The sequence below is a fragment of the Myotis lucifugus genome, unplaced genomic scaffold (assembly GCF_000147115.1).
Source record: "Myotis lucifugus unplaced genomic scaffold, Myoluc2.0 scaffold_30, whole genome shotgun sequence".
NCBI classification, from domain to species: domain Eukaryota; kingdom Metazoa; phylum Chordata; class Mammalia; order Chiroptera; family Vespertilionidae; genus Myotis; species Myotis lucifugus.
The window spans coordinates 2,837,164-2,849,895 of record NW_005871078.1 but is presented as its reverse complement, the minus strand read 5'-3'; the positions used below and the strand labels follow the sequence as shown (position 1 = coordinate 2,849,895).

At 38.9% G+C, this 12,732-nt stretch overlaps 1 protein-coding gene across 1 annotated transcript in view; it reads left to right on the top strand.

Annotated features, from left to right (window-relative positions):
• The window catches only part of PDZRN4 (PDZ domain containing ring finger 4), a 63,825-nt gene extending 51,413 nt beyond the window's left edge, over positions 1-12,412 (top strand). Inside the window, 4 exon segments of the mRNA XM_023752267.1 lie at positions 2,473-2,574; positions 6,794-6,910; positions 10,235-10,409; positions 10,412-12,412. Of these exon segments, the coding sequence (XP_023608035.1) occupies positions 2,473-2,574; positions 6,794-6,910; positions 10,235-10,409; positions 10,412-11,757 (1,740 nt within the window). The 3' untranslated portion in view covers positions 11,758-12,412.
• Positions 12,413-12,732: the final 320 nt, after the last annotated feature.

Below are 12,732 nucleotides of genomic sequence, written 5' to 3'. Positions count from 1 at the left end.
ATGTCAAAGTGTTTCTAAAACATATGATCTGATAAGCACCTTCCCCAAAAAAACAAGGACTGACTTCCAGGTCCGGAGACCATAGCTCTAGGTCATTAGGACTTCAAAGAGGAGAGAGATGCATATCAACTATAAAAGGACTTAAAATGAAACAGAAATATATTGCTTCTTGATGGCTCTGTAAGAGACGTTTTAAAATAGAACCATGTTTACTACTGTGAATTTAATTGTTGTGCATGAATTTTAATATAGGTATTTGCTTTATTTAGAAGAAAATAATTTTCCTTGACAGAAGATTAAAATATAAATAATGACAGTAGTAACAACAATAGCATCAACAGTAAAGTGTGCCAGGCACTTATTGAAACCCATATTTATATATCTTAATTCATTTAATCCTTATAATAGCCCTCTTTAAAAAAGGTATTATTATCTATTATTATCTGCACCGTAATATTTGGAATATAATAGAAACATTAAACTAACATACATGAAAAAGTATTTAGATTACTGGTAAGTGAAAGTTAGATGAAGAATTTGGCAGTATGTGTACATATTCGAATGGAGAGTAGGAGGGAGAAGTAGTGAGAATTTTATTTTAACTAGAAAAGATGAAGATAAGCTATGTAAGATCATCCAACTCAATCCCCTTAGGATCAAATGTGCCTGTAGTGGAGGGGAGGTGACTAGGTTCATGATTGACAGGCAAGTAGATGCATTGCAGATATACTACTAAGAATTTCTATGAAATGGACATAAATCCTCAAAGTTCAAAGAGAGTAAAAGTTTTCAAACTACACCTAATTGGGGGTGGAAGAGACATCGTGGATTCCATCTCCTCCAACATACCTTCATTTAAGGAAAAATGGCCTTGGATTCAGTAGGAAAATACCTCTTCAAATATATATTTATGAAAAAACAACAAGATATGCTCCCCAGTCGTTAGTCTCCGTTTTGGAATCATAGCTTCTATTTTCTAACTTAGTAAATGTTATTTGTGAATTGAAAAAAAAGAAAAGAAAATGCACTTAAAACTAATAAAATCAGAATTTCCTGTCTCCATATACGAGTGAAAAACTAATGGATATTCCTTTGATCAGAGTAAGAAAATACAACATGTGTTTGTGTGACTTTCCCTCCTTTGCCTATTATTGTTTGCTTTATTTGTGTTAAGTATATAAATGTCTAGAGATTTGGATCATTTATTATGACTCAAAGTTGAGATTTCCTGGGCTTTTTTTAAATAACTAAGTCTGTCCTCAAATATCAGCCAGAATCCTAGAGACCCACAACGAGAAAACCTCGGTAGTCTAATTCATGCTTTTAAGCAGAAATCCTTAGTGAAAGATGTTAGATTAATTACTGAAAAGAAAATGGCCAGTGCAGCCACATTTTAATTTGTTGATATAATTAATACTTATTTGAGATAGAATTAGTCGACCTCTTCAACTGAAATTTATTTTCATATATTTTGGTTATGGGTGAAACATCTCATTGTCTTTACAGATTTGAACAATCAATAAGACAAAATAAATTTAAAATATCCAAAGAAAATAATCGGGTTGACTAAGAGCTAAATACATTTAAGCATGAAAATGTAGTTTCACATACAAATTTTAGAAACCTCATTTGCTCTGTCAGTAGAACTTAGAAAAAGAAAAAAAATAGATATATTTTAAATGCCACCGGAGTCTTTCCTTTTTAGTCAAAAGTTTACTCAAGCTCAATTTCTTTCACAAAGCATTCTTGCAAAGAAGCTCATTTTACTCTGTGTTAATTTTTAAAAGTATTTTAAGTACACTTAAGAGGTGAATCTTAAGATAGTGCATTCATTTTACTGTTTTAGAATAAGGATAAATCTTAGAGAGGAACTGGAGTAATGATGAGGATGTTACTAAGTATTCCTTCTTTTGATTAGACTAGCACTGAAAGACATTCTGAGAGTGATTTGGGACAACTGAGTCAGACCCTCACACAGATATGAAATGATTAAATGAAAACGCAATCATCAGTGGCCTGGGAGCGTGGCCTGGTGAGAGATAATACCGCAGCTCTCTAATTGGCTCGCAGCGAGCATGCAGGATGACGGATTTCAGTTGTGGTATTGCCACACTGCTTCCCCCAGCACTATTATCTCAGAGTGACACTTCCATTACTCTGAGCGGAGAAAGATGAACGTCACCTGTCAGGGGCTGGTTAATTGTGTTGCTAGATGTATGTTGCCAGGGCGCAGGTTGGACATTTATGAACATAACTGCTTCCTCTGATGTCCGCCATCCTTCAGGGATCGATATGGCTCTTACAGTAAGCGCGTAATTGAGTGAAGGCACTTACCACTGAGGGGCAGAAGATGAGCCCATTGTGTGAGCTTCATTGTCCATACATTTACCATAAATGAGCTGATATTTGCCATTTATTGTGTGCAGCATTGTGGAAATGGAAACTAATGTGCCACTTTCATATGTTTTCTAGATAAATGGGGAAGATGTCCAGAATCGAGAAGAAGCAGTGGCATTGCTCTCCAGCGATGAGTGCCGGAGAATCGTGCTGCTCGTGGCGAGGCCGGAGATTCAGGTCGGAACAGAGACCAGAAGCCTCCAGACCGAACTTTATATCCATCACCTGCTATTCTATATCAGATCTATACCATGGCGATTGGTAAAACCAAATGTACAAAATACAGTGGAGTCATCTTTTCTAACTTACCAACCTGATCCATATAAGTTAAAAGACTCCCTTATATTGCTCCACAGAATGGCAGCCAAACATCTTTAAAACACACACACACACACACACACACACACAATTGAATCATTCATTTCCCCTTTTCACTTACCAGTTGCTTAAATGAATTCATAAATGAAAAATGGTTGACTCTACATGATTTTTAATTCTGTATGGATCCTTGCTGCAGGTTTTCATCTAAAATGACTTAATTGGCATATTAAGGTATCTTGAAAGAATCTCTAGTGAGAGAAACATTAGCATATCTAGCTATCAACTTAAATCTTTTTAGAATAACTTTACGAAATAAAGTGCCTTACACAGCATGGAGTGGTTCCAGGTATAGTAAATGGATTTTTTCCAAGTTTAGTGTGACAAAAACATCTGTCCATCCCAAAACAAACTGATAGCTCCTAAAGGAACTTATTTTTATAACTTTACAGAAGAGGATGTCATGAAAGTAAAGGAGAGGTAATGGTGGCAGAAAAGTACTCTTGGTCCTTCCTTTTATATCCTTTTTATACCCCACCACAATGCAGAAAGGACATTACATTGTCATCATTCTCGCCATCTGTCAGGAGTTTGAGTGAAGTGGGTAATATCACTATTTGTCTTCCGGGTTATTGATCTGATATTTTTCAGACTCAGTAACTACATACTTTCTATAAATTACATTGAGTAAGTATATTTCAGTGTCAGACCGAATCCTGACTTGAATATAGTGGTTATAAAAGATCACCCTTTCCGCATGTATTTCCTTTATGCCCTTGACCGTTCTAAAAGGTTCCCAGAAAGCCTTCCATAGCCCAGGGCAGGGTAAACGTTACACCTGAGGGCTTAGCAGTGAGGAAGGGAGCCGATGCAACTGTCTGGACGGCCTATTTAAGAGTGAATGTTTAAAGTGCATATGAAATTGCACTCATTACCTGGAAATATCACAAATCAGTTCATCTCACTGATCCCATTTTCCTGAAAAAGAACAATGAGGCTAAATACATATTAGTGAAATTCATGGTAAATTAAAGAGAACGCGGTAGTCATCCCTGTTGTAGAAAAGATATTTCGATGTTATAATGTGGTTTCTCTGCCCTTTCCAGGTAACTGCTAGAGGAACCTCATTAATTTAGAAGGAAAGCATTTCTTTCCCACATGGCTGTAAAGGGCTTGGGAGAGAACAGAAATCAGTGACATAAGACCAGATCTTGTTCATCTCAGGTGGAATACATATGCTAGCTAGAACCAGTGGCATTTTCGAATGTCTGGCTACACTCCTGACCCAAAAGAATCAATGTTGAAGGATGAATTTTCAAACAAGACTTCCTTTCCACAGTTGACAAAAGATGGTCGTCTGACTCTGTAGTATTCATTCTGTCTGTCAAAATCAGCATCTGCAGTAGTTCCATGATTCTGGCCCCTTAGCCTTTGCCACACTGGAGTGGAGCTAATGGCCTTTAGAAAATCAGATTTCCAGGAAAATAAAGAAAGAAAATGCATTTGAACACCATACTTTAAAAATGTAATTTAAGCACTACCTGCTATAAAGTGGCATTTCAAAAAGATTTTTTAAAAACCGTTGTCTTTATATCACCTATATTTTTATCAATTTTAACATATCTCATTATTACATTTTTTGCATGTATATTTGATGCAGGGAGAATGTGGAAGTTTTTTGAGTGCTTTTTCTAGCCATTTTTTAAAAATATTTCAAATCCTCTCTACATTCTAGGAAATGATCTACAGAGTTGCTGGGGGCAATATTGTGCAACTGTGCAATATTTTTAAATAACTCATTTCTTTCATTCCCTGTCAACTTTCTTTCATTTCCTGCCCATTTTCTTCCTCAGACCATTAGCGATATTGCTCTTCTCTCTTCCCCTGGGGACATGGGGGCAGAGAGAGCTCTCATAAGAATTTGTAGCCACTGCTTTGGTGACAGTACAGGCTGTTTCTTTCTCTGCAACACCAGGGTGAGACCCACTGTCGTGCAGACGGATCCCCTGCATCACAGGGACAGTCCCCCCTTCCCTGCAGCTCAGCTCAGGGGAAAGTTCTGTCTCCGCCAAGGCCCTGGGCAGACTGCCAGGAATGCACATCTAGGTGAAAGGGACGGGGAGAGGAAGGGAGTAAGCAAGAGAAATCTCTCCTGATTGTGTGTCTGTACTTCCAGCCCAGAGGAAAGCCTAATCAGAGCAGACACACACTGAAGGCACAAGGCAACTCGCGGATCCGTGGGGTTCGTTAACAAGAAAAGGAGTTATAGGGAACCCTTCATTTCCACCCTGTGGTCTCCTTATCTTTCCCACCCCTTCCTTTAAATTTCAGAAGACGTTCCATCCTTCATTGTGTCAGTGTCAGCAAATATTTTGTTTTGACCTGATTTAAGAAAAATTCCTCAGTGTGTCTATCAAAAGTAAACATTTCAAGCTTCACGTCATTTCTTTTGGAATCTGCTGTTAGCAGCTTCAGGAAAATTTAACGGGATTAAAGAATGTCAAACTTGCCCTGGCCGGTGTTGCTCAGTGGTTGGAGTGTCAGACCGCACACCTAGGGGTCTCAAGTTCTATTCCTGGTCAAGGGCACATGCCTGGGTTGCACGTTTGATCAGCAGCCCTGGTTGGGGGGCACCCGCAGGAGGCAGCCAGTTGATGTTTCTCTCTCCCCCTCCTTTCCTCCCTTCCACTCTCTCTATAGAGCAATAGAGAAAGTATCCAAGGGTGAGGATTTAAGAAAAAGAAGAATGTAAAACTTGGACAATTATAAATTGGACTGAATTTAAATTTTTAGTCTGCTTAATTTTCATAGTTCATCTGCATATCAAAGTCGGTGGGGTGGAGCTTGATCAAGTTATTAAGGCTACATTCAGATAAATGAAGATGAATAAATGTGTCCAGGCTCTTGGCCCCCCAAAAATTTCAGATAATTTTAGTTCTAGATACCCTTTAATAAATATCAAGAAACCTACGATTGCCTTCATGTTAATGATACCTATACAAGAATGTCTCTTCTGGTGCCCTTTAAAGTCTTTCTGTCAGACTTGTTTTTAAGTGTTAGATTTACTTATCTTTAAAAGGTTACTCTGCCCATTTGTTTAGTGGTGAAAACACCTGAAATTATTGTCAATTTTGGCTCACTAGCAAGCTGCTGTTTCTCTGTAAGACAGAGTGAAGCAGAGGTTTGCCAATCATTCAGTTAACGTAATCAGCATAGACAGCTAATTTATGTAATCCAGCTCTAAAATCCACTTGGAGAAAAATTATCTGTATTGGCTGTCAACACTCATCATACTAGCAAGGTAACCACCAGTTTTCCATTTCATTTTGTACTGAGAAGCCAAAGGGATCCGTTCAGTGTAATTGGTATAAGATGTCCACAGGAATCCCTGTGTTCAGCACCCACGAACACAACCCTGTGTGCTCACTCCACTACCGTGAAATGCAACATTTGCAAGTGGGCCTGCAAAATGAATTGAAATAAACATGAAATAGCATCACTTTTTTGGTTTTACTGTTGTCAAGAACAACAACTTAGACTTTTTTTTCCAAATAGAATGAAGATGTCTGTTTGTGGCAAGCTGCCATCTGGTTAACTTGGAATCCATTCACCTAAAACTCGAAAAACAGCATGAGGGTAGAGTCAGAGTGGGGAGGGCACTTTGTAGTCACATTGGCAGGGGGAGGGGGGCAATTATTAAGGGAAAAAGTCCTATCATCTCGTGGCCCTATTAGTACCAGTGCATTTCTTCAACACAGGGATAGTTGGAGGTAATGAGATGACAGCTGAGGATGGACAGTGGGCTTTTCATACACTGTGAAAGACAGTCACGCCTGTGCTGGGAGATCCACTGGGTTATGAGAGAAAATCTGTAGCTCTCTCTTAGGAAAGGATGAAAGGCATAAGAATACATTTTTTAACACCTTTTCTTCCTTCTGAGAGGTGAACTATCAGGCTGGTATTCTAAAGAGAATCATTATGATAAAAGGAACTGGTCAGGCATCGCCATTTAAGTTTCCCCTATTTTAGCATGAGTTCTCACTAATCTAATAGAAAGCACTAATGTATTCTTGTGCAGCTGGACGAAGGCTGGCTGGAAGATGAAAGGAACGAATTCTTAGAGGAGTTAAACTTGGAGATGCTGGAAGAACAGCATAATGAAGCAATGCAGCACACTGCCAATGAGGTGGAGCAGGTAGGGCCAACAATTTGAACCACATCATTTGAAATGTTGCTACTTCTCTTTTTTAATGTATAACCATAAATGGAGTAAAAAAAAATCAAAGAGTCTGATCAAACATATCTATAATGGTAATTTTGAGAACAATGATAATCTCAAATGAAGCAGTGGGAATACATACAATTTTATTCTATTAAGAATATTTCTAGTTTGGGTAGCTGAGGGACTGTTGTCAATAGTGTACAGTAGTATTCAAATGCTGACCCAGATACTGTTCAACCTAATTCAGAAATTTAATAGTAAAAATGCATGTTGCCTCTCAGTATGCCAGCTGGAGACAAACTACAACTCCTAAGGTGACTCCTCCCCTGAAACAGTCATTTTATACTTTAAAATTAATGTGTGTATTTGAATATGTAGGCAACTAAGGGAAGATAATGACATGATGTAAACCATCCATCTTATTTGTGGTTTTGGCATCATGATGATACCTTTATGCTAAAAATAGGAGCAGTTCTACTTGAAATTATTGACATCAAATAGGCTCACCTATTTATTCAGTGAAAAATTCTGAGCTCCACACGTGTTCCCAGCACCACACTTGATCCTGAGAATACAAAGAAAAATGAGCAAAGTTCCTGCCCTTAATTAATTCGTAACTAGTAAAAGATCACACCGTGGTTTGGAGCAAACCAAGTCATTTCATTTTTTGTTGTTGTTTTCCTATTAGATACAAACAAGATCAATATGTCCTAGATTTTGTTTATGTAAGATTCATGACATTCATCTGCCTAATGTATTTTATTAACACTTCTGCTGTCAGTTTACTGATTTGTTTAATTATCATCCTATTCTCGACATGAATCCTTAACACATCTTAAAAGATAATTTTAAAAATATCCTGACAGGGTTAGGAATGTAAAACACAAACATCCTATCATTTTACCAAGCTAAATAATGAAATATGTTGACATGCTAGCATCCCGTAATGCAGATGTATGTGCATGTATGTGCACATGTCTATATACTAAATAAATTATGAGATTGCAAACGACAATGTCAACATAGGCATGAAGGCTCTATACTCTGCCCTGATCACGGATGCTCATTGGCCACCTCATAAAGAGTAGTTCATGCTCGAAGCAATGCTGCTACCATAGTGATCCTTTTCAATATAGGACAGGCTGAAATTTGGATGTATGACTTCAACACTGGCCACGAATAAAGATATTTTCGGGTGGCAGCTGCTGGTTACAAGCAAGAAAGACCTTGCTCCAGGACTTTTCTCTCTCAGATACAAAATGTGGCCTGATGCAGAATTGACAAGGGGATGTTGGAATAAAGAGAGAAGGAGAAATCCTGTCCAGGTGAAGAGATACGGTGTCAAATGCTGCCTACTCATCAGATATAATACAAATGCTAGGTCTTTTGAGGGAACGCTAGATGTCCCTGAGGTTAGATTTTTATTGTGTGGAAATTTTTCTTCACCAGGAGACTGAAATATGATGAGAAGTGCAAAAACCCTTAAAAGTCCTTTGCCCTTATAAACAATAATCCTACATTAGGAATGTCCTGGTAGAAACATTGCCTGTCACTATAATAATTCTGTAGGGAAATGATAAACGATGGAGTAGCATCGCCTTAGAAACTAGGAATTCTGGGTTTGAGAATAGAAAATAAAAACTCCTTTATTTTCTCATTTGTTCATAAACCAGTGACAAAAGAAAGGGAACTTCAATTTGAAAATGCATATCCATATTTAAAAACTAAAATACATCACCATGTGAAAGTTTCATTTCACAGGCTATCCTTGGTCCTGTAGCAGCTCTTGACACATTGTATAACATCTCCCATAGCATAATTTGTTTATATCACTTATACTGCATGAAAAATTTAAAAAATACTAGTATTCTTGTATTTGTTTCAGCTTATCATTAGATATAGAAAAATATCAGTGTAAATGATGTGGTACAGAGACTCAAATGTCCAATATCAGTAATATCCCCCGGGGATTTCCGGGAACAGCATGCAGATGTCACCACATTTAATATTGTTATAAGCTGATAGGGAGGGGCATAGGGATGTAACTGGCTTTCCATTGTGAGTTACAATGATTTATAACACTATTTTTCATCAATAAGGCGCTTAAAATCAATCTCAGCATGTTTTTGCCAAATGAGGAATTGTATTTTAGGGAAAGATTGAGAATCCTAGAGTAACATGACGCATGGCCACCTTCTCCCCTTCTCCATCTGTTACATTTTGTTCCTCATTACTTATGGGGAAGAAAAGAAGTATCTGGGGAGGCCCTTCAGACCTGTTCCAGAATACCTTTTATCACCCATTCTGCCCTTCTTTAACATTAACAGGCTTAATTATATACTTACTCCTGCTAGAGAAAAAAACTCAGACAGGAAACTATAGTCTAGAAACTGCCAGGTAGACTATACGAGGAGTGGTGGGGAAAAGTAACTTGGCCCTCTTCACAGAGAAAGAACTAGATATAAGGAGATTCAGTGGCAGTTTATTATTCTGTGTGAAAGCCAAAAATTACCATATATATATTTTATATTATGCCCACATCTGGCAATGAGTGTGGCTCAGACTTTCAAGGGAACTGTTCTTTTATTCTCCGTAGAATAAAGCCTTTGAAGGAAATTACTGGTTAAGAATAGAAGAATCTTTTGAAGTACCCCCAAATGAGTCCTAAGACATTATTGTTGTTTCTGAGCCACATGAGTTGGAGATGCACTGAGGTCAAAGCACACGTGTGCAGGAATATGGCATTCTGGACACATAAGAAAGCCTGACACTGATAGAAGGTCCTAGGCTCCAATACTAACCTAGTCCTGAAATTTTGTGACATTTGGCTAACCATTACCAGTGTATTACTAGATCAATAAAATGTCCTCTGAACTTAAGATTCAGGAAAAAAAAATAAGGTGATGTGGCTTCTGAACTCTAGGCCTCCATATTGCTAAGGACCACAGACACTCTGTCTTACTCATTTTCTTGTGTATTATCACCCCAGAAACTCATACACATACCTTCACACCAGTTTTCCAAGTAAGAGAAAGCCTTAAGATAAGAATCGCTTATTTAACTGTGTCCTGTTTTATTTATCCCCAAGTGAGTAGCGTAGCCAGTCAGCTTTTGTTGTCTTTAATTCATGGCATAAAAAGCCGCCTTGGGCTAACTGCCTTTATTTCTGACGTTGCTGTGGATACTGAACGTGCCGCAGCTGTTTAGGAACCGCACTTTTGCCAAGAAGCATTGTTTTCACAGCAAGTGTTTCAACAATCCGTGTTTTCTTTGTTTCCCTCAACATTGTTTTCTTAGCCAAAAAAACAAGAAGAAGAAGAAGGCACAACAGACACGGCCACATCCTCATCCAACAACCATGAGAAGGACAGTGGAGTGGGGCGCACGGATGAAAGCTTGCGGAACGATGAGAGCTCAGAGCAGGAGAATGCGGCTGAGGATCCCAAAAGCACATCTTTGAAGAGCAAGAGAGAGCTGGGCAGAGCCAGGACACCCTGGGGAGCGTGGAACTCCAGTGCAATGAGAGCTTTGTGTCAGGTGAATACATTGACTCGGACTGCCCTGGCAACCAAGATGAGGAGTGTGAGCGATTCCGGCAGCTCTTGGAGCTCAAATGCAAGATTCAAAACCATGGAGAGTACGACCTGTATTACTCGAGCAGCACAATAGAATGCAACCAAGGGGAACAAGAGGGAGTGGAGCATGAGCTACAGTTGCTGAACGAAGAACTAAGAAACATTGAACTTGAGTGCCAGAATATCATGCAAGCTCATAGGCTCCAGAAGGTAACAGACCAGTACGGAGACATCTGGGCATTGCATGATGGAGGATTCCGAAACTATAACACCAGCGTCGATATGCAAAGAGGAAAACTAGATGACATCATTGAGCACCCAGAGAAGTCAGACAAGGACAGTTCTAGTGCTTACAACACCGCCGAAAGCTGCAGGAGCACGCCGCTCACCGTGGACCGTTCCCCTGACAGCTCCCTTCCCAGAATGATCAACCTCACCAATAAGAAAAACCTGAGAAGCACCATGGCAGCCAGCCAGTCCTCTCCTGGACAGAGCAGTAAAGAGTCGACCTCCACCAAAGCCAAAACCACCGAAGGTGGTGGCATCGAAGGCAAGGAGAAGATCTCAGAAAGCAACAAGCTTTCTGATCAAGAGAAGACCGGCAGCGAACACATCCCTTACCTCTCTCCTTACCACAGCTCCTCATATAGGTATGCCAACATACCAGCCCACGCCCGGCATTATCAAAGCTACATGCAGTTAATTCAACAGAAATCTGCCGTCGAGTATGCCCAGAGTCAGCTGAGTCTGGTGAGCATGTGCAAGGAGTCCCAGAAGTGTTCGGAACCCAAGATGGAATGGAAGGTGAAAATTCGGAGCGATGGGACCCGGTACATCACAAAGAGACCAGTGCGAGACCGGATTCTGAAGGAACGTGCCTTAAAGATCAAGGAGGAGCGGAGTGGCATGACGACGGATGATGACACTATGAGCGAGATGAAAATGGGTCGCTACTGGAGCAAAGAGGAAAGAAAGCAACACCTGGTTCGGGCCAAAGAGCAGCGTCGGCGCCGCGAGTTCATGATGCGGAGCCGGTTAGAGTGTCTCAAGGAGAGCCCTCAGAGCGGCAGTGAGGGCAAGAAGGAGATCAACATCATTGAACTGAGTCACAAAAAGATGATGAAGAAGAGAAACAAGAAAATTTTGGACAACTGGATGACAATCCAAGAACTGATGACCCATGGGGCCAAGTCTCCGGATGGCACGCGAGTTCATAATGCCTTTTTGTCAGTCACCACTGTATGACCGAGTGAATGGGAATGGAATGCAACTGATTTTAAGAGGGTGCTACCAATTTGGGTAGAGTATGATTGCCTCGTTCAATGTGGCGTTTTTATATATATTTTCTGACTCTTTATAGTTTAAATTTTTTGTAAGGCAAAAATACCTGGTAACTTTTCATTTGTTTTTCATATACTCGTACCTTTTTTTTTTCCCCCTGAGGACTTTCTTTAACTTGTGATATATTCATATTATTCATTTATATATAAAAACAAAAGGAAAGAAAACAAAAAAAAACTTGAACAAAAATTCTGAGGAGCCAATTAATTTCCTATTTTATTGTATCTATTGTAAGTTAAGACCTGGATTTATTTCTCTAATTTACTTATTTTCTACTTTAATAACAAGTCAATGCCAAAACATTTCTATACTTGCTTCTTGGCATAATTCGTATTAAATCAAATCTGTTAATAAATCATGTACCACATCTTATACATAAAAACCACCTCAGTTTAACATCCCGTTGTACATTTAGCACATAAATGGCCGTTGTCTTTGTCTCAGTAAAGTGTAGGTGGACAATCTTCCTGTGATATGTAGTGACATTGGTCATGTAGCTAGATAATTGTGGTAATTGTGACAATAAAAGAGAAATAAATTATTGATTATCCTTAAGAAACGTTATCAAGGAGTGTTTTATTTTCATTGTCCACTGTGGTTGTCATATATAAATTAGTTATATATGTATACTATTTAGAAGACTCCTAATTGTGGGTTATAAAATGTGTACATTTTCTATTACTTTTTTTTCAATAAAATTGTCTTGAAATACTTCTTATAGATCATGGTGTCACATATTCTTGCCAAGGTTAAATTAGGTAACATATATAGAGCATCTTATAGATGCTAACTAAAATTTAATAAATATGAGTTCATGCTTCCCTTGCCTACCATCCATATAAGGAAAAGCCAAGGAAAATTTAGGGAAAGATGTGGAGG